Raw genomic sequence first — 26600 nt, 5'->3', positions numbered from 1 at the left:
TTGAGACATTCCTCATTGATAACCTTATTAATAACTTCTCCCTTTTATAACTGCCTAAACAAAATTATCTTCTTGATTGTCCAGTGCATTTTGTTTTGACACAAAAAAACATAATGAACAAGTCTGGCTGGCCTTTCTACTCATTCTTGGTTAACAGTGTTAGTTGATAAAATTCTTACAATATTTTAAAATATATACACATATGCACACACATACATATACCTATATTCGATTTTTAATGGGCTTCCCAGGTGGTGCTAGTGGTAAAGAGCCCGCCTGCCAATGCGGGAGATACAAGAGACGCAGGTTCAATCCCTGGATTGGGAAGATCCCCTGGAGGAGGAAATGGCAACCCACTCCACAATTCTTGCCTGGAGAATCCCATGGACAGAGGAGCCTGGCAAGTGATAGTCTACAGGGTCACAAGGAGTTGGACATGACTGAAGCGACTTAACACACACACATGCACACACACACATTTACCTATAGTAGATTTTTAACTGCATGTATTAATGCTAGCGCACAAAACAGAGAGGGTAAAATTAATTTGCACACATAACTACCTACAATTAGCCATCTAGGGCAGAGATGGGCATGCTTTTTCTATAAAGGGCCAGATAGATGGTAAATATTTTAGGCTTTGCGTGTCATAACTAAGCTCTTGCCACAATGTGAAAGCAGCCACAAAGAAAACATATACAAATGGCTGTGACTGTGTTCCAATAAAGCTTTATTCACAAAAGTAAGTGGTGAGGCTGTCATTTGCCTCAAAAGGATTCAGTGGTCAAAATAAGTTTGAGAAATACATTCAATATTTCCTCTTAGACACTCAAAATGAATATCAGTTTAATAAAGACTGAGATGTCCTAAAGTAAAAAAACAAAACAAAGCATTATCTAATTGAACCTAGCATTTCCCAAATTTATATGAAATAGAATACCTTTTTTGGGAGTGCTATTACTATTTACATTGCTTGGCAAAAACTGTTCTACACACACACAGATCAGCAAAATGAAATTCTTAGAATTCTATAATATATAAGAGTCAATAAACTTAAAGTCATGAACTTAATGACACCTCAACCAGCAATTCTCAAGTTCTTCCCCAGTTATTCCCAGTGGGGGAAAAAATCCATGGTGAAATACTTCCAGAAACCTGGAGTGTTACTATATTAAAGAAATGTGGTTTTCTCCTTTTATCTCCTTAGTAATAACACTGCTTTTCAACAAAGTTCACACAGTTATGCCCCTTTAACTTATCTATTATATGAGTAAATGTAATCATCTGTAGTTTGTGGCCTCTGTCTTATTTTCATTGTTTCAATATTTTTCATTTCAGCTACTTTTCACTATACAATTTCTGTACCTTGATATGTTTGTCAAACATGCTGCACTTATAAGCAATATATGTTCATTATAAAAAACAACAACAACAACAACAACAAATGTTACCAAAAGAGCATGATGAAAATTCTACCTAAATTACTCTTAATATTCCTGGATTCAATCTTCCAAGTGTGGATTTTTAAAACAAAATAGTATCCAAGATGGCTTTTTTTTTTTGGCATGTGAGATCTTAGTTCCCTGACCTGGAAGACCCCAAACCCGGGCTCTTGGCAGTGAAAGTGAAGAGTCTTAACCACTGGACCACCGGGGAAATTCCCAGCACATGCCATTTTAACCTTATTTTCTCATGTCACACTATAGTTCATATAGCATCTTTCCATGTTAATAAAAGCTGACCTGCTCATAATTTTAATAGCTACATATTAGTATCCTACCACATGGAATACTGTAATCCTGTTAATCAAGCCCCTGTTGATGGACAGTCTGGTAGTTTCTAAAGATTTTGCTAATGTAAATATCACAGACAACTATCTTTGGGAACGCATCCCATCAGTCCTCAGGGTGGGCTTCAATCTTGGGACCTTTCCCATCCGAGTCATCCTAAGTGGTCGTCCACAGCCTTGCGCAGCCCCACTTCCTATCCCTGGTACGGGCTGACGGGATTAGAGGGCAGCACACCTTGGATTATCCAGCAATCCACCAAACATCTAGGTGAGAAAAGATGAGATGGACCAGTCAGAGCCACCCGCTCTCAGGAATGAGGCAGCTTCCAGGGAAAGCATGACTTAGAGGATGCTGGTGAGGCTGTGAGACTGGGGTGCACCTGCCATATGCAGAAACTGCAGCCAGCAGAGGGAGGCAGGCCAGGGGTGGATGGAGGCAGACCTGGGCGGGGGGCGCTGTCACGTTAACGGCGGTGCCGAGTGAGACCATCAGGAGCTTCTTGTAACGGACTTCTGGGCCCAGCTCTGCCATCAGACAGCCCTTGGGTCGAGTCCTGTTTCTGGTACTGGCGGTGTGACTCTGGAAGATGACCTCCTGCCTGTGCATCTCAAGTCCTTCATCTCAAAAGTGAAAAATTATCACTACTGAGGCTCACCTTATAGGAAGATTAAAAGAGAAGACAATCCAACATGCCTCATATATATGGTGTGCTCAACACAGGCCAGTGCTCAAGATTATACTATTAGGATGAAGATGATCTGAGCCAGAAGATCCAGAAAACTACCAGCTAATACACTCCCCAGGGCCTGGACGACTGGCCTTCTTCAAAGGCCTCTGTCCACATTCCCTGGTACTAAGTTTAAGAAATGTGAATCTCCTGCAAGCAAAAAAACCTAACTAAAACAATTTCTGAGGCTGAATTCCCGGCGTTGGGATTTCCAGATTGAAAAGGAGTCTAATCCTCTTGGAGAAGCTCCTATTACAAATTACTCATGCTGGACACTCGTGTGAACTGCTCCTCTGAAGGCACTGACCCATGGAATACCTAAACTAGACATGCTTGAATCAGGATTTGAAGATCTGTAATACGGTTATCTGTGTTCAAGTTCAGTATGGGTCTCAGAAGACACAACTAGAAACTGACAGAGCACCCCTACCTCCCTCAGGGAGCTTTGTTGTTGTTCAGTCACTAAGTCATGTGTGATTCTTTGCAACCCCATGAACTGCAACACGCCAGGCTTCCCTGTCCTCCTTTATCTCCCGGAGTTTGCTCAAACTCATGTCCTTTGAGTCAATGATGCCATCCATTCATCTCATCTTCTATCACTCCCTCTCCTCCTGCCTTCAATCTTTCCCGGGATCAGGGTCTTTTCCATTGAGTCAACTCTTCGCATCATATTGGAGTTTCAGCTTCAGTATCAGTCTTTTCAATGCATATTCAGGACTGATTTCCTTTAAGATTGACTGGTTTGATCTCTTTGCTGTCCAAGGGACTCTCAAGAGTCTTCTCCAGCACCACAGTTCAAAAGCATCAATTCTTTGACACTCAGCCTTCTTTATGGTCCAACTCTCACATCCGTAACTGACTACTGGAAAAACTATAGCTCTGACTCTGCAGACTTCTGTCAGCAAAGTGATGTCTCTGCTTTTTAATGTGCTGTCTAGGTTTATCACAGCTTTTCTTCCAAGGAGCAAGCGTCTTTTAATTTCATGGCTGCAGTCAGTGAGCTGGTTCTGGGTAAAGACTCAAGGATACACAGGATGGACGAGAAAGAGATGACTCCACTAGCCAGTGCTTTAAAGAACAATGAGGCTGATGCAGAAACCAGGCCCAGTCCTTAAACCATTTCCACTAGTGTGAGTGCAATGGGATGGGGCAGTTTCTCCCTTCCACATGCACACTCACTCCCTTTCCCCTTCACCCCTCTGCCCCTCTGCTCAGATGGCTAGATCTTAGAGCAGTGTAGCCTCTCCAGTTCTGAAGTTATAGAGAGAGTGAGAGGAAGGAATAGGCACCAAAGCAGGAATGGCCAGTGTAAAACAGTCTCAACCCTTTATTTCTTAGGATGGCCCTAGGTCCTATCACTGAGTCAATAGTGAACAATAAAAAAAATGAACCAAACCAAACCATACGCAACAAGAATTCACAGCAGTGATTATACACAGATAGTCATCAGAATCTCTGGGGAAGCCTCTTCAAAAAGGATTCAGCAGGCTCCATGGAGACCCAATACCCTGCTGGGTTAAAATCTATAGTGAAAAAGAAAAAAAAACAACTATAGCTGCTTTCTGAGTTCCGGTAGCTTATTATTGCGTTCCATCTGGCTATCGGCTAGTATCTGGAAGAAACTGATATTACTAGTGGCCCTTCAAGTTCTACACACATGCCAAATATATCCACAGGAAGAAAAAGAAAAACTCCAAGCATCTCCAGTGATCTTTGTAACCTTGGGCTTTTATCTGAAGGATATTGAACACAGTGTTTAGAAGTGAGGAGTGACTACAATACATCAAAAACTTTGGGTACATTTAATGAGTTTTTCTGGTCCTTCCTTAGCAAACTCGGTTTATTTTTGGAGGACACAGTCACATGCATATGGCTTACAGTGCCTGAGCACTTTCCGTAAGATGGGTCAAGGTGTCAGGGCTTTGGGAGAGCCCTGATGAGTTCCTGCAGACCGCTGCGTGCTTGCTCTTGACTTAAAATAGGGCCACAGTTCGTACAGTGTCAGCGTTAGGATCATAAACACGGATGACCGTCTGAAACCACAGAGGACCGGATGTGAGCCACTTATAGTAAAACTGAACCAGATACAAGAATAGCAGGAAAGCTGCCTACTGTCTTGTAGTGGAGCCCTTTGAAGTTCCCTATTTATTAAACACTGCATCACAGTGGTCCAGACAGCAATCCCCAACGGCAGGCTGCCCCCCCCTCCCCCGGCGGCTCCTGCCAGCGACCCGCTTCCTCCCCTTTCAGGCCTCGTTCTGTGCTTTGTTTCTTTTCCCATTTGCGAAACTGAAACCTGCATTGTCTTCCTCCCGTGCATGAAGCCAGCTGACATCAAGCGCCACTTCTGGCAATGATGCCCATCAACAGAGAGGGCATTAGACATATATACCAACCCATCACCATCACAACATGATATGTGCTCATCAAGCAGTTGTTATAAATATAAAATAGGTAACTCATAAGGACCTACTGTATAGCATAGGGAACTCTACTCAATACTCTGTAATGGCCTCTGTGGGAAAAGAATCTAAAAAAAGAGTGGATATACATGTGTGTATAACTGATGCACCTGGCATACACCCAAAACCAACACAACATTGTAAATCAACGCTACTCCAACAAAAATTTTTAAGATTAAACATGAGGAAGAAAATCACAGGAGAAAACAAAACAAAAAGAAATTGTTACATAAAGTTCAGCAACCTCTAACATAAAACTAGGTTACAGAAATGATGAAATGAAGGGACTAAAAATGGCAAGAATTCAAAATATAGGATCTTTTAAATTTAAAAGCAAAACTTATCTACTACATTTCCTAGTTCAGAACCACAGATGAACATGCCTTTTTTCAGCTGGCATTTTTCCACTTTTCAATAAAGTCCCTGAGATATACCAATAACAGTTACATCTTAGAGAAATATTCAAAAGAAGAGCAAAAGGGTGATAGAGTTTATTTTTCCAAACTAATCCTTAACTTAAGAAATCTTTGCCTTTCATCAACTATACTCCAACATAAAATAAAATTTTTTTTTAAAAAAAGAACCTTTGCCTGGAGAAGCACTGGGGCCCACCCCTGTGCTAACACGTCCCAGGTGCAATGGTCCAGCCCCAGCCACTCAGAGACAGTGTCTCCAGCTCAGCACGTGCTGAGGAGACAGAACACGGTGTTGCCGGACATGTGACTAGGTCTGTCTCAGTGTGGCTCGGAACGACGGGAAGCTTTGTAAAATCTAGAAATACATCAAAGGGCTAATGCAGATTAAGCCCTGCTCCTTTTTTTCTGAAAGGCTCACTTTTGTTCCTAATATAAAGACTTAGATGATATTTCTTTAGATCATAAAGCAAGTTGTACTTTTAATGATGGATTAAAAATTATAAAAGTAAAAGATAGCCTGTTCTCCCCATTCTTTTTTTTCCCCCCTTTTAAAGTGATGAATGCAGGAAAAGACCAGTCTAGGCCAAATTTCTCTCTTGCTGACCTTCAGGGGTGTTGAGTAAGCCAAGCAGGAGGATAGTACAAAGTCACCTTTGGATAATTTAGTTGCCTTTTTGCTAACTCCACTATTAGATACATTAGATAATAAATAACAAACAATATCTATGGTATATATAGCTTTAAAAATAGTATAACTTAACTCTAAATTAGTGTAAAGTAAAATACATTTGTTCTTACACTGGTCTTTTAAATAGAAAAGCTTGTTATATCAACAGAATGAAAGTGAGTGAAAGTGTTGGTTGCTTAGTCATGTCCAACTCTTTGCGACCCCATGGACTGTAACCCACCAGGCTCCTCTGTCCAAGGGATTCTCCAGGCAAGAACACTGGAGTGGGTTGCCATTTCCTCTTCCAGGGGGTCTTCCCAACCCGTAGACTGAACTTATATCTCCCAAGTCTCCTGCACTGCAGGTGGATTCTTTACCGCTGAGCCACCGAGGAAGCTCAGCCTGCGTGCATTGTCTCATCTAATTTTCACAACAGCCAATGAGGTGGATGCTGTTATGACTCTTATTTTACAGACCAGGAAACTGGTCTTAGAGAGCATTAGTAAGCAAAGCTAGAACAGCCAATCAATAAGTATCTGCCTGACTCAAAACGTAGGTGCCCTGTAAAAGTGTACGTGTCCTCAGTCTCTAACCTGTACCTTACATTTTAAAAAATAGTCTCTATTTTTTAGAACAGCTTTTTTTTAGCTTTAAGCAAAAGTATGCAAAAGATACTCCCTGGTAGCTCAGTGGTAAAGAACCCACCTGCAGTGTGGGAGGCCTGGGCTCAGTACCTGGGTCAGGACACGACTAAGCACACACACGTGCAGTTTCCTGTGTATCTCTTCCCTGGACGCATGTACAACCTCCCTCATTATCAACGTGTAAACCACTTTCTGTGTACAAACTGAAGGGATACACATCACTGAAGTAATAAGTATAGAATCCAGTCTCAGGGCCAGTGGCACAATGGGTAATACATCTGACTACCGATCAGAAGATTCCAGGTTCAACTCCTGGCTGGCTCGGTGGGACAAGTACTCTTTGGGCTTTCCCGGTGGCTCAGACGGTAAAGAATCCACCTGCAATGCGGCAGATGTGGGTTCAATCCCTGGGTTGGGAAGACCCCCTGGAGAAGGGAACAGCTACCCACTCTAGTATTCTGGCAGCGATGTGGGAGATGCGGGTTCAATACCTGGGTCAGGACATGACTGAGCATGCACGCACAATTTCCGATATACCTCCTCCCCGAACACATGTATAACCTCCCTCCTTATCAACATGTAAATTACTTTCTGTGTACAAACAGAAAGGATACACATAATTGAAGTGATAAGTGCAGAATCCAACATGAAATTCAAGAAAGGAAGCAAGATCATTACACTTGGGGAAAGTGACTTAAGACAACAGAATGAAAAATGGCTCTTAACGTTATGAAGGCAGAAAAGAGTGCCAAACATCAGAGCCCAAAGGCTTCATCCTCCCCCTTCATCCAAAGACTTCCCCGCCGCACCAATAGGGCACTCTGAGAGATGACCTTGGTCTCCTCCAGTTTTGCTACGAAAAGCTATGAAAGCTTGATTTTTGTGGATGTACCAATATTCACTTACTACACTGTATATACAAGTTGGTTGCCACCTACTTGTGATTCACGCTTCTGCCCTACTGAAACTGGTCCATGTCCCCAGCACCTAGGGTATGGTTTGGCACATAACAGCACTCAACAAAATCCTGTTAAGTGAATGAATGAATGAATGAATTTGGAAATGGATCACAAATTTCCATGGCTATTCCCAGGTGACGCAGTGGTAAAGAATCCGCCTGCCAATGCAAGAGACACAATAGACATGGGTTAGATCCTTGGGTTGGGAAGATTCCCCTTGAGAAGGGAATGGCTACCCATTCCCCTCCAGTATTCTTGCTTGGGAAATCCCATCGACAGAGGAGCCTGGTGGGCTGCAGTCCATGGGGTCACAAAGTGTCAGACACGACTGAGTGACTGACTCAGTGATGTGATGAAAAATAACAGTGCAACCTAGACAAGGACTTTTTCCTCCAAGCTTCTGATAATTTTGAACTAGTGACTCGGAAAGATACTTAATATGTTTTCCTTCTACACAATATTAGTGCTAATTAAATACTGTGTCAGTTATTACAGCCCTTACAAACACATGTAGGTGGTCTACAGAACAGGATTAATACCTAAATGACTAAAGAATTAAAACACTGGTATTTGAAGCTTTGACAAATATTTTCACTATCTGCGTTTCTGAAGCAAAACATCAGTTCACAGGCAACCAGAGGGGACGGCCCAGGAATGAGCACAAAACATGATTAGTTGGTTTAAATCTCAAAACAGTACAAGGTGCCTATTAAAAAATTATATGAACAGCATTAACTTTCTCTTCGATGCTGATTATTCTCTTTTCCTCTCTTTATGTAATGACCTTCCCGCACAGTATGTGCTGCCATTAAAAAAAAAAAAAAAAGCCTAGGGAAATAAAAGGAACTGCTTGCTTACTCTAAAAACATTGTGTTTGAGGAAGACATAACAATGTAATAGAAAATATACAATAATTAAAATGTATACGCTTTGTTGTTTTGTTAGGGTTAAATTTGTTTTAATAAAACAACCAATACACAGGTTTGGATACTTTTGCCTTTACCATAAGTGCTAGGGAGAAGGAGGAATCCTATTTAAATGAGTCCTATAGACTCACAGACTTAGAGAATGAACTTATGGTTGCAGGGGGGAAGGGATAGTAAGGGGGTTTGGGATGGACATGTACACACTGCTATATTTAAAATGGATCACCCGCAAGGACCTACTGTAGAGCACAGGGACCTCTGCTCGATGTTATGTGGCAGCCTGGATGGGAGGGGGGTTTGGTGGAGAACAGATGCATGTATATGTCTGGCTGAGTCCCTTTGCTCCTCACCTGAAACTATCACAACATGGTTGATCGGATATATGCCAATATAAAATAAAAAATTTAAAACTCAAAAAGAAAAAAAGGAGTCCTGTCCACATACCTACTAGGTGGCTAGAATCTAAAAGACATTAGATGTTAACTAGACTTACTGTGGTGATCAAAAACAATGCAAAAACTGAATCATTATGTTGTACATCTGAAACTAGCATAATGTTATATGTCAATTATACTTCAAGAAAAAAAAGATAGTGACACATGTTGGCAAGAATGTGGAGAAACTAAATAATGTTTGATTAAGCGCTGAGGGGAAGGTAAAACGGTGTAGTGGCTTTAGAGAAGACTGGCAGATCCTCAAAAAGTTAGACACATAATTGCCACATGACCCAGAAATTCCACTCAGAGGTATACACTCTAGAAAAATGAGAACATGCTTCCACACAAAAAACATATATAAAGGATTGTTCATAATGGCATCATATATAATAGCTTAAAAGACAAGCAAATTAGATGGTCATTCTGAAGGAAAAAATATGGTATGTCTATAGAATGGAATATTATTCACCAAAGAAGATGAATGAAGTGCTGATGCTACAACATGGGTGAATCTTTGAAAAGGTGCTAAGTGAAAGAAGCCAGGCACAACAGATCATACATTGTATGGCTTTGTTTATATGTAATGCCCAGGATGGGTAAATACACGGAGATAGAGAGTAGGTTAGTGGCTGGCAAGGGTTGAAAGAAAAGAAAACGGGCAGTGACTGCTAATGGATTTGGGGTTTCTTTTGGGGGGTGATGAAAATGTTCTAAAACTGATTGTGGTAACGGGTGTACAGCTCTGTGAATAGACTAAAACATACTCAGTTGTACTCTTGGAACGATGGGTGAATTGTGTGGAATGGAAATTATATCCTAATAAAACTGGTTCATTTTCTTAAAGCTTCAGAGGTAGCCATTTGAAAATTCTCTGTAAATCAAGTACCTGTATTTTGGCTAGAGGCAAAAGGTGAAAAATGGATCAGCAGAAGAAAACAGTAAACATACAAAACATCTGCAAAAACAGCAACAAAAATAGCAATTTTGCAATAAACGTAAGGAAACTGCTTCTAAGGGCAAATATTTAGAATTAATTTCACTTTCACGCATTGGAGAAGGAAATGGCAACCCACTCCAGTGTTCTTGCCTGGAGAATCCCAGGGATGGGGGAGCCTGGTGGGCTGCTGTCTATGCAGTTACATAGAGTCGGACACAACTGAAGCAACTTAGCAGCAGCAGCAGCAGTAAGCAGGATGCTGACTACTGCAGTCAAAAATAACTACTTTTTACATAGATAAAAGAAAAACGTGAGTCTTTACTTTGGAAATTCCACTTAGAATCAAACGAACTTATTTGCATTTGAAATTGAAGAACAAAAGAGGTTTAATTTCTAATAGTTTTGACCTATTTTAGACAGATATTTATTAAATATTTATTAAAATGCTTTAGCTTGAAATACTATAGGGCACCAGAAAGAAAACAAATATGAGCAATTCAATTCTATACCTTCTGTTCAATAAAACTCGCTTCTCCATGGCAGGTGGTACACAGAACTCTACCCAGGGGGTTAATCAAAATTCCCTTAGAATAATTGAAAAGCATCTGCATTCTCCCCCCAGAAACCTCAAAAAAGTCACAGTAAGCAGAACATATCATCTTGATTATCGGCACTGAGGCTGCAGGCACACAACGTGCTGCCCCCAGGAATTAAGTGACGGGACACAACAGCAGGATGCGATAAGCCAGGGATGCCTGCCCGCCTGAGACTCAAGGAAATTTTTTAAAAATCAAAAGACAACGATAATAAGTTGCACATGTGACGTTTTTGCTACCAGTGCAAAGCAAACTGCACACTGTGACAAAAGTCACCCTTCTCAGAACATGATGGTGCCAGGCAAGACCTTGGAGGTCACCGACCTTGACCCCTGATCCTACAACAGAGAGAGCTGAGGCTTCAGAAGGGCACACCACCAGGGTAAAGCATCGCTGGGACTAGAAATGAGATCTTTCAAAGCTCTTTCCACAAAACGTTTTTGTTTTGTTTTTTTTTCCTGTCTGAGTGTATGTGCTACAGAGAGTGTTACCTAAGAAATGGAAGAGTCCTTGGAACTTCTGGGAGCCGTGTTGGTAAAACTCCACACAGCAGTGCTATACTAACCACCTATGGACGTGCACGACCACAGAGCTTGGAGACACTTGAAGTTTCAGTCCAAGTGATGTTTACCTTAGCATAAGGGAAACAGAACTACACTCTGCAGGGTACAAGTCAGTGATGAGAACTGGGGTGGCTGCAGCCTGATTGACCACACGAGTCCTTTCTGCAAGAAGGTGACCATCGCACTGAGGCACAGAAAACGGAGAAGGCAAGGAGGTGGCCCCGGGAGGGTGTTCTGGCAGAAGGTTAGAAGCGACGTGCTGGTTTCAGCAGAGCATAGGCATGCTCAATCTCTCTTCACGCTCGTTATCATGTAACCCAGACCAGCTCTAAAATTATTCTAACTGGCTTCCTAATTATTTTCATGAAGGAAAGTGAAAGTGAATGTCGCTCAGTCCTGACTCTCTGTCACCCTATGGAGTACACAGTCCATGGAATTTTCCAGGCCAGAATACTGAAGTGGGTAGCCTTTCCCTTCTCCAGGGGATCTTCCCAACCCAGAGATCGAACCCAGGTCACCCAGATTGCAGGCGGATTCTTTACCAGCTGAGCCACCAGGGAAGCCCAAGAATACTGGAGTGGGTAGCCTAACCCTTCTCCAGTGGATCTTCCCGATCCAGGAATCAGTCCGGGGTCTCCAGCACTGCAGGTGGATTCTTTACCAACTGAGCCATCAGGGAAGCCCAATTATTCTCATACCACCATTGAAAGCTCTGTAAGGCACATTTCAAGATCTGGAAGAAATCTTCCTCCCCTCAAAATAATATACACGCATTCTGGTTTAGACATTCAGTCTTCATGAGTTTAGTTATTGGACACCAGTTCCCTTGTTTCTGAGTGTTTGTAGGTTCTCCATGTATTAATCACAGTTCGGTTTTTTATTTTCTGTATCTTACAATGTTTTTAAATCTTGGAGGCCTTACAGACCTGAGAGATCCTGCTTACCCACCCTTGGCCCCTCCCAGGGCTAGCTTAACTCTTAAAAGACAGTGCTGAACCTGGGGGCGCACCTTTATATTCCACCAGCCAAACCTCTTACCTAACACAAACCAAGGCATTGTTTCCTGCCCCAAATCACCCTAGGGCCAGGTACCATATAAGGAGGGCCACTCCTAGAGCCTACCGACATTATTCAAACTCGCCAGTCCTACCTACCCTGTCTACCTGGCTCCCTTGGCCTTTCCTTCAGAAACCCCAGTCAAGGCTGTCCCTCTCTCCCCCCGCTCTGTGCTTCCCCTCACTCCTTTTTGCCTCCTAACCAACCTGGAACTTCCCCAGCGGCCCTGTGTGGCACGGAGGGCCCCCTTCTCTTGTGAGATGTAAGTAATAAATTCTTTCAGTAGGCATTAACCTCTCAGAGTTGGCGCTAAGTCGCCTAGAGAAATTAAAATCCGGCGGGCACATTTCAGAACCCTCTGCCAAGTGCAGCCTAGGCCGGCAGACCCATGGAGGGCCAGGCTACAGACTGCACAGGGTGGGCATGGAGTAGGGGGAGCTGGAAATGAGGGACGGGGCCACCGCTCTCACCTCCTCACAAGCTCGCCTTCAAACCCCAAGAGCTGCCATTTGGAAGATGGCAGGCTTTGTCGCAAGCTCAGACATGCTGTGGGCACACGTGGCGCACACAGCATGTATTTATGTAGGTTTATTTTCAACAAATTGATAAACTGATAAAACAATATCTAATTGATCTTTTACTCTGAGGAGCATTGACAGAGATGATCCAACAAGAAAACTCTACTGATGGGTGAGCCTGAACTGCAAAAACTTTGTTTTTTTTGAAAAGAAATATAGATACAATCAAGAATATTATATCTATCTATATCTATCTATCTATCTATATATATCAAAATCCCTTGGATCATAACTGCAGATACTGATTAAGAGAAAACTTCATTGATAAAAACTGATATGATAGTCAAAATTTTGTGAAGACACAGAAGCATACAAAGAGAGTCATCAATGTTAGGAAAAAGTAGTTAAACAATATATATGACCTCCATGTGTATGGGGCCCAGTTTTTCCTTTAATACAATCAAGATGCCAACATGAGACAAGCTACAATGAACAGGGTGGAATAGCTGCGTACTCCTTAACCACGGGCACATAAGAGTAAGTTTGCGGAGCATTAGAGAGCTTTAAGGCTGGGGAGATGGTCACAGATGTTTATATGCCCTTCTATAAATATCATGAAGACATGGACATTTTGGCACTATTGACATTTTAAGGCAGATAATTCTTTTGTAGGGGCTGTCTTATTTATTGTAGGATGTTTCAGAAGCCTCCTGGGTTGGATATGTTCTCAATATATTTAAGGAAATTTATCCACTAGATTTCAGTAGCAGCCCGCCACTGGTAACAACCAAAATGTCTCATTGCCAAAGGTCCCCCAAGGAGCAGCATCACCCAGGTTGAGAACCACTGGTTTAGATGCGCAATATCACAAAATATTGCCAGGCACCTGTATTTCGCAAACTACCTGCTTTATTCCTAAAACCCTTGAAGGGGACTCAAAGTTTTGTTTAGTAGAGGGTAGAAAAAGAGAGGTTCAGTACTTGAAAAAATGACAGTGCATCTTCCACAACACACTTTAACCGGTATTCCATGCCCTGATCACCTGAAGTGTCAACTGAGGTCTTCTCACAAGCTCATTGAGAGCAAAGGTTTTATATAAAGTGATCATCAAATGGCACTTTTAATCTATTTTTAATAGCTACAATAGTTACTTTGATCAACATTACCCTTTCTGAAAAAAACAACTACCCCCTAGCCCCAATATGAAAGTAATTCTCATGAGGAAACTGAGGGGGTGCAGGCCTCCCACACCAGGCTGAGTGAGTGGGCTCTAAGATCAAACACAGAAGAAAAGGGTTAGTCCCCCCGATCCCCCTTCACAAACTACTCTCCACCAGGTGGTCAGGGATCACACAGAGGTGCAGAGGGCCACGGGAGGACCACGCGACGCCCTGGTGGGAGGAAGCCAAGGTGTGTTGTCGGTCCAGGTCTGGTCCTGTGGCTGCCCACACTGTAGGAGCCATGCTGACTAACTACCGCCTGTAAATTTACAGCAGAGACATGACCTCACCTGTGAGGTGGGGGCTCTGCCAATGACCTCAACATTTGGGGGGAGTAAACGAGGTCATGAGTCTAAAGCAACCAGCTCACCACAGGCACTCGGGGAGCGCTGTCTCCTGGCCACCCCTGTTTTAAAGGGCCGCTCAGCTGAGCAGCGGAGACGGGTGCTCAACTTAGCAGTGGGTGGTGGCCGGAGCTTTAGGACACAGTGGACTCCAAGGGGGACTGTGAGAACTTACACACGGATTATCTTCCCATCCTTAATGAGGCAGGGGGTCCATTTCAAACAAGGGCACGTGGCAATTTCACGTGTCCCCTGATGCGTGGTAATTACCTGGGTAATTAACACAGATACCTTAGTCGTTACCTTAGCTGTCCCCCACAACCTTGAGAATTTACATCACATGAAACATGGGAAAACTACATCTCAGGATACAGATTTGAGCTACTAGTGACAGCTGGACCTTTCCATGCCTTGCCAGGCATTCTGCTGTGTATACACTTTCCATCCACAGGGTAAGTGGCACAAAACACTACCGAGCTAGGCAACTACATGTTAGGTGGAATGGAACAGAAAAGCATTTCTTCACCAGTGCCGTCGTGAGGGGATGCATGCAGCCTACTTGGCTGGATGCATCTCACCAGGACGTTGGCAGGACCCACCGGCGTGGGGGCCATGGACAAGCAGTGGCTTCTACAATCAGGTGGTAACTACACTCTCGCTGTGGACTCAGGGTGTGGGGGTCTCATGCAAACAGTGACAGTAGGGCTATTCCAATGGATAAGAGGATCCAAGTGAACAAAATGCAATTATACAAACTGGGGCTTGGCCTACCTTTCAGGAATGGGCTGTCCACAGCGGATATGGTTGATGATCCAACAGGAGGAAGACTAAGCATGAGTAACCCACACAGCCAATAGTTAAGCACGCTTTTAAGTCAAATGAAACATCAGGCTAGCTAAAGCTGGTTGCCAGTTTCTCTGCAGGAGGCATCTGAGTAGGTAAGGGTGGATACAAGAACTTGTAAGCTTTGGACCATTAAGAAGTATCACATTTGTTCCAGAGAGTTCATCTCTAGTAGAACATTATATTTATTAGTGAAACAGGAAAGAAAAGTCTTAAATCTCACTACTACTATTACTATTACTAATAAAGTCTGATATTACTATAATCTAGGCCAGAGATTCTCATCTGGGATGACTGTGTTCCCTCCCCACCCCCAGAGCCACTTGGCAAAGTCTGGAAACAATTTTAGTGGTTACATCTGGGCAGGTGTTCTGGCATCTAGTGGGCAGAGGCCTGGGATGCTGCTAAACATCCCATAATGCACAGAGCAGTCTTCCACAACAAAAAACATTGCCCATCTCAAAATGTCACCACTGCCAAAGTTGAGAAATCCTGATCTAGGCCAAAAGTAAAAATGATCGCTGTCCTGTGGGTCTAAGACTTGACATAATTCAGACCAAACCTAAAAGACTGTGCAGCTGACATGTAAACTGAAAAGGTACAGTCGATGAAACTATGGATTTAATTATACATTAGGTGCTATCAGGTCCATACCTGATTAAAAAAATACATATATGTATTATGAACATATACAGCCATCAATTGATTAGTGCAAATAATAAAAAGTATATATATTACAAACATATACTCATCAATTAATTAGTGCAAATAATATATATATGTATTATGAGCATAAACAGTCATCAATTAATTAGTGCAAATAATCAAATGCTTGTTCTATCCTTTTATTATAAGGAACATCTAGAACACTGTTCCTATGTGTGACTCACAAGACCAGTAATACAATGTAGCTTTTGGTATCCACTTCCTAAATCAGATACTAATTCTACATTAAGTGTGAAAATATACTCCAAATCCTAGTCTTGGGCTACTTGAAACTGGTGTTCACAAATGCAGATTCTTAGGCTTTAACTCAAACCTAAGGGATCAGTTTCACTAGATCCTGGGGATCTGCATTTTTAACAAGTTTTCCAGTTAATTCCTACACGTGCTCAAGTTGAGAATGGCAGTCTGACTCAGCTTCCATGAGAAAGAGTTGCCATTTCCATATCATTCTCACCATAAGGTAAATAACAATCAATGGATTTTATGTATGAAGGATCAGCAATGCATGATACTACACTACAGGGGCCTTAAGTGGTTTAGCTAAAATAATAGCCTTTTGAAGTGAGGCTTGTGTGTGAAGCCCCATAAGCACTGTCATATTAGGTCCTATATCCAAAGTACGCTGCCTTTCAAACACAACACACCAAAGTCTTCCCAGTCAAGGCTGCTCTTCGGGAACTTCATTAAGCTTCAAGGAAACAGGCGTTCTTAAGCATCTTGCTGCCACAGGTGCAGGTTTAAATATGTGCTTTATATTTTAGCATTCAATGACAGATGATATGTTAACTATGTGAGGAGGTCAAATCACAGGATGAACAAAAATTAGACTTTCCAAATAAAAGAGAAATAATTTTCTTCTGAATTTTTCAGTAGATTGCCTACCAAGTGTGATCTCAGTTGAGACTACAATTTCAGATGACAGCAAGTCTCCAAAGCAAGTGAGAAAAAGGAAGGAAAAAAGTGAGGCAACATGACTGCAAAGGAAGAGTGTATTCAATATTTTCAGGGGTTACAATAATAGTTGAGCTACTACAGGCTAAGTTCCTATTATATTCCAGCATTTTACCAACATTTTCTTATTCAACCATCATCAATTCCATAAAAGCAGATATATGCTGACAGGAAAATTGAGGACCAGAAAAGTTAAGTAACTTGTTGAAATTCATAAAGCTGGTAAGTCGGAGATATGAGATTCAAACACAAGAATCAAGTTTTATTTAGTATACCTCAGCCTAACCCTCCCCCATCCCAAAAAACACTAACACCCTGGTGAGAGAGTTAATTCTTAGGTAGATTGATAAGGAGTCCAGGGCCCTCAAGGAGGAGAAAAGGACAACCGTTTTTGTTATGTTTTGTTTTTTTTCTTTCTACATTCCTTGTCTTCAGTTCAGTTCAGTGGCTCTGTTGTGTCCGACTCTTTGCAACCCCATGGACTGCAGCATACCAGGCCTCCCTGTCCATCACCAACTCCCAGAGATTGCTCAAGCTCATGTCCATCGAGTCTGTGATGCCATCCAACCATCTCATCCTCTGTCATCCCCTTCTCCTCCTGCCTTCAATCTTTCCCAGCATCAGGGTCTTTTCAAATGAGTCAGTTCTTTGTATCAGGTGGACAAAGTATTGGAGTTTCAGCTTTAGCATCAGTCCTTCCAATGAATATTCAGGGTTGATTGCCTTTAGGATTGACTGGTTGGATCTCCCTGCAGTTCAAGCAACTCTCATGAGTCTTCTCTAGCACCGCAATTTGAAAGCATCAATTCTTCGGCACTCAGCTTGCTTTATGATCCAACTCTCACATCCATACATGACTACTGGAAAAACTATAGCTTTGACCAGATGGACCTTTGTCAGCAAAGTAATGTCTCTGTTTTTTAATATGCTGTTTAGGTTGGTCATAGCTTTTCTTCCACAGAGCAAGCGTCTTTTAATTTCATGGCTGCAGTCACCATCTGCAGTGATTTTGGAGCCTAAGAAAATTAAGTCTGTCACTGTTTCCATTGTTTACCCATCTATTTGCTATGAAGTGATGGGACTGGATGCCATGACTTGAGCTTTCTGAATGCTGAGTTTTAAGCCAGCTTTTTCACTCTCCTCTTTCCTCTTACATTCCTTTAGTCAAATACAACGTTTTTTCTTTAAGCCCAGAGCTTATGGCTCAAGGGTATGTTTTTCCTTCAACTCTGTACTAAGGATTATGTAACAACAATGTATCTTGCTCAAGGGCAGGTTGCTCCTTTTTAACAAGAGCCTTCTGACTAATCTTGTTATCTTAAGAGGTATGTTGTGGGAGTGGGTCTGGTAAGACCTTTCTATTGTTAGTTTTAATCTTGTTAATTTAAGATGTTTGTTGCGGGAGTGGCTAAAAGTATATAAGGCCTTGATAAGACTAGCAAGTGGGGCACTCTCATCCCCCTCCTGATGTCTATATCAGAAGCTTTCTCTGTCATTTTTCACTTTAATAAAACTCTGCTACACAAAAGCTCTTGAGTGATCAAGCCTGGTCCCCGGTCCCGAAGCTAAATCTTCTTTGGAGATCACAAATCTGACATTGCTCACCGTAAGCTATCACTGGTAGTTCACATAAATTTCTTGTGAGCATATAACTGAGTAATTGCAAATATTTTAAACTGACAATATTTCAAAGAGTAACTCTAAAGGTGCTATATGGCCTTGTCTCTCTTAGAAACTGAATGGAATCAAATAAGCATTCTAAAACCCTAAAGCATCACACAAATTTAAGGCATTATGTTATTCATTAAAATTAATTTTTATTTTGAGGGTCTTTGGCAGACAGCAGCAGAATTTTGAGATATTCTGAAATAATTAGGGACACCCTAGGATACTGTGAAATCATGATTGAGGTTGCATTAAATTGGCTTCCAATAGCCACATATAATAGAAATGATTTGGACAATAGATAATGTCACTTTTAAATGATTCTATTAGAGACGCTAGAAGCCTCCCCCTTGGAAGTGGGCATTCCCCAGGGGTCCATTCTGGGCCTGTCCCTTCACCATCCCCTCAGGTGATCTTAGCTACTGCAAGCTTCAGATACCACATCTTCATGTCCAAAGGCACCTACTGACATGCTCACCCTTCATCATTTCCCTGATCTTTCCTTTACATTATACATGTCCCTCTGGCATTTCAGACTTAAAATGGTCAAAAACCCAACTCATTATCTATTCCATCTGAGCCCAGGTTCAGTCCCTGGTTGGGGAATTAAGATCCCACAAGCTGTGTGGTGCGACCGGAAAAAAAAAAAAAAAAATCCAGACAAAACAAAATACTCCTCAGGTGATACTGCCACCCTTGGTAGCCAACCTGCTTTTCCTTAAATGCATGAATGATCTCATGCCTCTCTACCTTCATTTATTTTATTCCCTGTGCTTTCTCCACCATCATTGCAGAGCCATTTCTGAACGTGCTGTCTCAGGGCCTTTGCAGATGCCATTCCCCTCTATCTGAACACCCTTTCCCTGCTTCAAACTCTTCACCCTCAGAGTCTAAGAATGAGCTGGACATATTTACTGGGAGTTTTCTACAATTCCCCTATTTCTTTTTCCCAACCCCCAGAATACTTCTTCTTTACACAGGGCTCTGATCATTCTCATCATGCTAGGATTTCAACACCCTGGGTTGGCAGTGGGTCAAGGCTGGCAGAGATGTCTTTTTCCTTTGAATTGCCAGAACTCAGTGTCCTCACATAATAGATGCTCAATCAATGTGAGATAACTGACTACCATGACAACCAATACATGCCAAGCTTTATATATGCTCATTAAAAAAAATTTAACGACTAATAGGATATGAAATGTAGACACTTATTCAGAGCGCTATGCCCTATGGTTTATATACTTTATGCTTTTGTATCAGAAAGGAAAATGTAAAGCTAATAGATCTATGGCTTCCCTGATGGCTCAGCAGTAAAGAATCCGCCTGCCAATGCAGGAGATGCAGATTCGATCCCTGGGTCAGGAAGACACCCTGGAGAAGGAAATGGCAACCCACTCCAATATTCTCGCCTGGAGAATCCCGTGGACAGAGGCGCCTGGCAGGCTACAGTCCATGGGGTCACAAAGAGTCGGATATAACTTAACAATGAAACAACAACATCATCAAACAGATGTCTGTTCTTCCCTGGCAGCAAACCAGCCTCCGTATAACCCACCTCACCACCTACCGTGCACTCATGGTACTGCTGGTCTGTGTCTCCCTGCAGCCAGTACACTACTGAAGGGCAGGAGCCAAGTCACATTCATTTGTCACACGTCCTAGCATGTAGTTAGGAGCAGGCAGTCCACAACTTCTTCCACATTTTTGCTCAAAACACTTCACACAATGAGATATTAACAACTGCACGTTTGAATTATGTTCAGCACGCCTATTTCACAAGGCTGGAAAGTAAACATATTCTAAAAGTTCCTTCTTAAGTCAGGTATAAGACATGCAGAGCATGTCACCACAGAAACAACGTTCAAGATTAAGACTGCACTCAGAAGCCCATCTTATCAAATCTTATCTTACCCCTATTTTAGCTGAAGTTTTGAATACGGGAGGGAAATGCAGGAAGGGATGCTCAAGCTTTATTTTTTCTTAGCATTATAAAATGTATCCAAAAATTCCCAAAAACACCCAGGGAGAGGGGTTCAGGGAGGAAAGGACACATGGATGCCTATGGCTGATTCATACTGATGCATGGCAGAACCATCACAATATTGTAATTATCCTCCAATTAAAATAAATACATAAATTTAACAACAAACAAAAAAAACCCAGAGAGACTTCATCAACCCTCAACAAAATGTCAAGCCTGTGGCCACCAGCTGCTTTCTACAGCTGGATGGGAAAAGCCTCAGGAATAAGGAGAGCTTGACCCCCTGAGGATGGAGCCCTGTGAGTATTGGGTAGAAGTGCCCATCTGATGAAGGCTCTGGGGTTCTATGCCAGACACCTCTCAGGTTCCTCTCGTCTCCATCCAAGGAAAGTGGGACCAGGGCAGCTTGGGTTAATGGGTTAAGTCTCAGGGGTAATTCAGTTAGATGTCCCTGTTTATGCAGTAAAGTAAGCCTCTGGGTGGCTGCAAATGCTGGGACATGGGACCAACATGCAAGAATTCCCAATAAGCCACCTCGTCACTTCTGAAACCTACCTGATACAGAGCAAGAGATGGAAAAGAGAAGGGAGAAAAACGGGCAAGTGAAGACTAGAGATGAGTCAGATATGTAGACAGAGGGATTTATAAGGTACAGAAGACCAAAGAAGTTCTCTGGATGTTTATTTTTGGAAGACAGTAATAACCAAAAACATGACATAGGTTACTTCTCAAAAGAGTACTGGTAAAGGAGATGTGTGCTTAGTTGCTCAGTTGTGTCCGACTCTTTGTGACCCCATGGACTGTAGCCCACCAGGCTCCTCTGTCCATGGGATTCTCCAGGTGAGAATACTTGACTGGGTAGCCATGCCCTTCTCCGGCGGATCTTCCCAACACAGGGATCGAACCCAGATCTCCCACATTGCAAGCAGATTCTTCACCGTCTGAGCTACCAGGGAAGCCCACTGGTAAAGGAAAACAATAACAAACCTAGTTCTTTTCATTTGCCAGTTATTTGGATTTTCAACAAATGGGAGTTTACTCTATTCAAGTTCAATATTCATAAGGGAGTTTTCAGAAACAGTGAAACTTTTTGATGATGTTCGTATTTATATCTATAAATACGAATGATGCAGATTTGGGCCCTGTGCTATCAGATGACAAGATACAGCCCAAGCTTCAGCTCTTGCTAATTAAACGAATCAATTAAGAGACTACAGTTGCAACTGTGTAGCTGCTGTTCTATAGTAGCAATAACAACCCCGCAGGGAGGTCTTTTACTACATTAAAATGCTGTCCTCCACAACTCCATCTGATATTATTAGAAACAGTTATTTGTGTCTTGCTGTCATATTAGTAGCAAAGGCAAATTATGGAAATATGCAGACCAGAATGGTCCCAGTATGAGACCAGGTTGGGTTTTCAGCCTCCAAGGGAACAATTGCTGAAATTCCAAAGTTCCCCAAAGTTCTTTAATGGAACTGATAAATCTATCAGCACAGCATCCATTTAGAAACTAGGTAAGGGTCACATATTTACATACTTTCCTGCTAGGCTGATACAATTCAACTAGATGAATTATCATATTAAGTTTACCCTCCTGAGTTAAATTGATGGAGTTCAAAATTGTTTTCGATGGTTGTCATTAATCGCTGTTATTTCGTAAATGTTAACTTTGAAATCTAATTGTGCTAGCGTACCAAGGGTCATATTAATACCATTCTTAATGGTAAATCTTTGTAAAACATGTTTATTCTACTGATATTATTACTCAAGCTTTCAAGGCTAATACGAAATAAAGTATATTTATTATCAATAAAAACTTAATTTAAAATGTACAATTTGAGATTTAAATTAGCTTTAAGAAGTTCAGCGTGATTTGGTTTCATTAAGATCCCTGGCTAAGCTTCAAAGACGTATAATTTGATAGTTCCTCAAGAGTCCTTGGGTAAATGCCAACAGCACAGCTATGAAGAAGCTGCTCAGTGAAATATAGGTTATTTTCTCTTTCAGGCAATATGCATTGTTTTCACAAGAAAAAAAATTCAGTCTTACTCAGATACATTTGTCTTAAAATTGTGGTATTTTAAAGATAATGATACTTAAAAACAATTAAATACAAGCAATGATTGCAATACAAAATTTGGAATCAAATGGTAACTTCTGTATTCTTCAAGTAGTAACAAAATATTCATCCTTACTGTGAATCACAGTTCAAGTAAGGAATTTGGGTTATGTAAAACACTAAACCTCTTCCACTTCTTTGTGAGTTTATACTATCTGACATACACAAACTCATAGGTTCACTAAAAATGTGTCAGCAAAACAACCAACCAAAACCCAGACAATCTACAATTTGAATTAGGCACAGATCACCTGGGAAAGTTCTGGGGTGGAGAGCTTTGACAGCTAAATGCACATTTTGGACTAAATGCTTGCGTCCCCTCCACCCAGTTCATATGTTGGTGTCCCCATCCTCAGTGTGACGGTATTTGGAAGTGGTGCCTTCGGGAGATAATCAGGTTTAGATGCGGCCAGGAGAGCCGGGCCTGGCAGAGGAGAGGCAAGTGAGGAGACCCCGGTGCTAGTGCCTGACATGTCTGAAGAAGAGCAACGAGGCTGGCTGAGCTGATGTGTATTTTAAAAGGATCACTTTATTACTCTTGTGACCTGAGAATGTTAATTTGAAGATGTGGGGCAGGGACAGTGACATTTCTGTAGTCCCAGACGCACAGAATTATGGGAGAGAATGTTGATTGCTATACAGTGTGGAGCGCTTTTTTAATAATCATTTAATCTTGGGAAAATGGAAAAAAAAAAAAGGATCACTTTAACTGCTATATTAATGATAAAGCAGGGAGCAGGGGTGGAGGTGGGAAGACTGGCTGCTGCAACAATTTGGACAAGAGGTGATGGTCAGGATGGGGGGTGGGCGGGCAGTGAGAGTGGCGGAAGAGGGAATTCAAGGAAAAGACAAAGTTTTAGCTTAAGTTGCCATTTTCTGAGATAGGAAAAATTGTAGGAGGAAGTTTATGTTAGTTTGGGTTTTCTTTTGCAGGTTGTGGCTGTCAAGAAGTCCTTTTTTAATGTCTAAACCCTGAGAAATCTATTAGAATGCAAGGAGCAATAACAAATAGCAGAGACAGCACAAGAACTCTTTCCAACATGGGCACAAGAGGTCCAGAAGCTCCTACCCATAATGTAAGTCTAGGCAGCTGATAAAAACAGAATGGCATGGATCTCTATGCAATGACGTAGGAAGATGTTCACAATTTACTGTTGCATGAAAATATACGTAAATCCGTTTCTGGAAGAACACGTCTATTGTTAAAAACTTCAAAACCTCTAAGGGATAAAATGAATACTTCCACGATGGTCAATTTTGTGGGTCAACTTGGCCAGCCAACAGTATTCAGATATTTGGTCAAACAGTATTCTAGATGTTTCTATAAAGGGTTTCTCGTTTGTTTTTATTTTTTGGCCGAGGCATGCAGGATCTTAGTTACCCGACTAGGGATCAAACCTGCGCCACTGGCATTAGGAGCAGTCTTAACCAATGGACCTCTAGAAAGGTGCCATGGTTTTTTTCTTTCTTTTTTAGATGAGGTTAACATTTAAGTCAGTAGACTCCAAGTAAAGCAGATTACCCTCTAATAACATGGGTGGGCCTCTTTCAATCAGCTGAGGAAAAAGGATTAACCTCCCAAGCAGGAAGGAACACTACAGGCACACTGACCTTGAACTTGAAATGTAACTACCCTGCAGGTTTTGGAATTGCCTCCACAGTCACAGGGATCAACTGCTTAAAGTCAATCAACCAACCAACCTCTCTCTCTCTCCACACATATGAAAATATAATGCACATACTGTGTGGGTTCTGTTTCTCTGGAGAACCCTAATCCAATTTCTTCTGACATGAATTTAAATAATATTTAAATTTTTTAGTTGAAGAAATAAGCACGTGTAATAATTATTAATCAGAAAAGCAAGAATAACTACAAGTCTTAGGTGCAACACTTGAAAATTACATATTGGACAGGTGTCATCACATGTACTTTAATCTGTAAACTATACCACACCTCTGTACATATATAAAGTACAAAGTATGAAGTACATGGACATTGTTATTGATATCCTCTGTATCTCAGTGGCAAAAATCACTATTCTTTTGATCTAAGCCACAAACTTGTCCTCTGATATCCTCAAGTTACAGAGCCAACAGAAATACCCAATGTAAATTCACAACCTAAACAGGGGACCCAAAAGATATGAACAGACATTTTACAGATTATAAATGATACCTAACAAATGAATACACAGAGAAATATGCAAATACAATAGCAATAAGTGGAAAATGCTAATTAAAACAATAAAGTACCTTTTCACCAAATTATTTTGGAAAATTATACTATTACTATATGGTACTTATAAACTCATAAGTAAAAATAACTGTGAAATAAGTTTCTTTTCACTATGTAGAGCTATATAATTTTGAAATTATTATTCAATTTCATTAGAAATGTGGACCTAATAGAAGAAGCTAGAAGGAAAACTGAGCAAAAAAACTCATAAAATATCACTTCTTTTTTTTTTTTGGTTATGCCACCTGGCTTGTTGTGGGAACTTAGTTCTCTGACCAAGGATTGAACCTGGGCCCTCAGCAGTGAGAGCACAGAGCCCGAACCACTAGACCACCAGGGAACTCCCCAAGGTCACTATTCAAAAGCATCTTTTTAAAATCGGTTTTTATTTTTATCAAAAATAGGGAGAAAGTCTCCAGCAAAAAAAGTACTTCAAAGACTCAACAAACTGCAAATAATTTTAAAAATTATTTTGTCTCTAATAAGAAATAGCTAAAATTATTCCACCATGAGAATTTTCCCCACATGTTAAAGAATCCATTTCTTATACAAAGACATCTCACTTAACAGCAAAACAAAACCACGGTGAAGCCAAGTTCAAACACAAGGTTTAAAACTAGCTGATCACTTTTATACAAAGTAATCATCCTTTCCTACTTACCACTGTGCCGAGAAACTGAATGCTCATGTTGCCCCCTGCTTCTCGAGAAAGACACTGGGGGAAGAAAAGAGACATAAAATGAATTCTCAGCCACACAAAAACATGTACCTGAATGTTCATAGCAGCATTACTCTTAATAGCCAAACAACCCAAATGTCCATCGACTGACAAATGAATAAACAAAATACGGTATCTTCATGCAACAGAATATTATTTGGCCATAAAAAGGAATGAAGGGCTGATACATGTATGAAGTAAGATGCCAAGCACCTCCTCCTATGCTTGTTGCCCACTTGTGCTTCTTCACTGGAGCAACGTCTATTCAAAGCCTTTGTCCAATTTTTAATCAGGTTATTTAATTTCCTGTTATTAAGCTGCAAGAGTTCTTTACATATTCTGGATATTAACCCTTTATCAGACATATGACTTCAAATATTTCTCCCATTCCACAGGATGCCTCTTCACTCTGTTGTGTCTTTTGATACACAAATTTTTTTTAATTTGATATAGTCCAATATATCTATGTTTGCTTTTGTGCTTATGATTTTGGAGTTATATCCAAGAAATCACTGGACTTCATTACAAAGTCATGAAGCTTTTGCCTACATTTTCTTCTGGAAGTTTTATAGTTTTAGGCATTATGCTTAGGTCTTTAATCCACTTTGAGTCAATTTTTGTATCTAGTGTAATGTAAGGGTCCAACTTCAATCTTTTGTATATGGCAGATTCAAGCTTTTACAGAAAATCTAATGAATATGATCATCAAATTTATGTTTTCAACTCCCATTTATCCTGAGTTCAAGACTCACATAGTCATCTGTTAGTTGGACATCAATACTTGGATATCTAATGCACATATTAAACCTAGCAAGTCCAAACAGAATTCTTGATTTGCCTTTCCAAACCTGCTTCTCCCCTAGCCATCCCATCTCAGTAAATACTATCATCATTCACTCAGTGGCTCATCTTCAATTCTTCAACTTCCTTCATACCCAGTATCTAATCCATCTACCAATCTTTTCTGTCTTCCCTCCAAAATATATGTCAAATTGGTTCACTTCAAATCATCACCACAGCTACCACCTTAGTCTATGCCAAGGGTTGACAATTTTTTTCTCCAAAGGGCCAGATTTGGCTAGATTCTTCTCTTGAT

The 26600-nt window shown here is 41.2% G+C and overlaps 1 protein-coding gene and 1 non-coding gene across 27 annotated transcripts in view; one reads left to right on the top strand and one right to left on the bottom strand.

The window, feature by feature from the left end:
- Window positions 1-26600, bottom strand: part of PCCA (propionyl-CoA carboxylase subunit alpha) — a 409555-nt gene that overhangs the window by 47003 nt on the left and 335952 nt on the right. For 22 of the 26 annotated variants that reach the window (XM_081548961.1, XM_081548973.1, XM_081548977.1 and 19 more), the window contains one exon: window positions 25448-25501. The exons of 2 other annotated variants lie outside the window; for them this stretch is intronic. In XM_081548961.1, coding sequence (XP_081405087.1) covers window positions 25448-25501 — 54 coding nt within the window. Of the gene's footprint in view, window positions 1-1325; window positions 2054-15033; window positions 15193-25447; window positions 25502-26600 lie in introns of those variants that run through there. 2 more of the 26 variants (XM_081548968.1, XM_081548967.1) reach the window with 2 other exon arrangements.
- On the top strand, window positions 6958-7030 carry TRNAG-ACC (transfer RNA glycine (anticodon ACC)). Its single transcript has one exon. It is a non-coding gene; the product is annotated as a tRNA-Gly (tRNA).

The sequence above is a fragment of the Giraffa tippelskirchi genome, chromosome 12, assembly GCF_054371585.1.
Source record: "Giraffa tippelskirchi isolate mGirTip1 chromosome 12, T2T-mGirTip1v1.2.pri, whole genome shotgun sequence".
NCBI classification, from domain to species: domain Eukaryota; kingdom Metazoa; phylum Chordata; class Mammalia; order Artiodactyla; family Giraffidae; genus Giraffa; species Giraffa tippelskirchi.
This window is presented reverse-complemented; position numbering and strand designations above follow the sequence as displayed.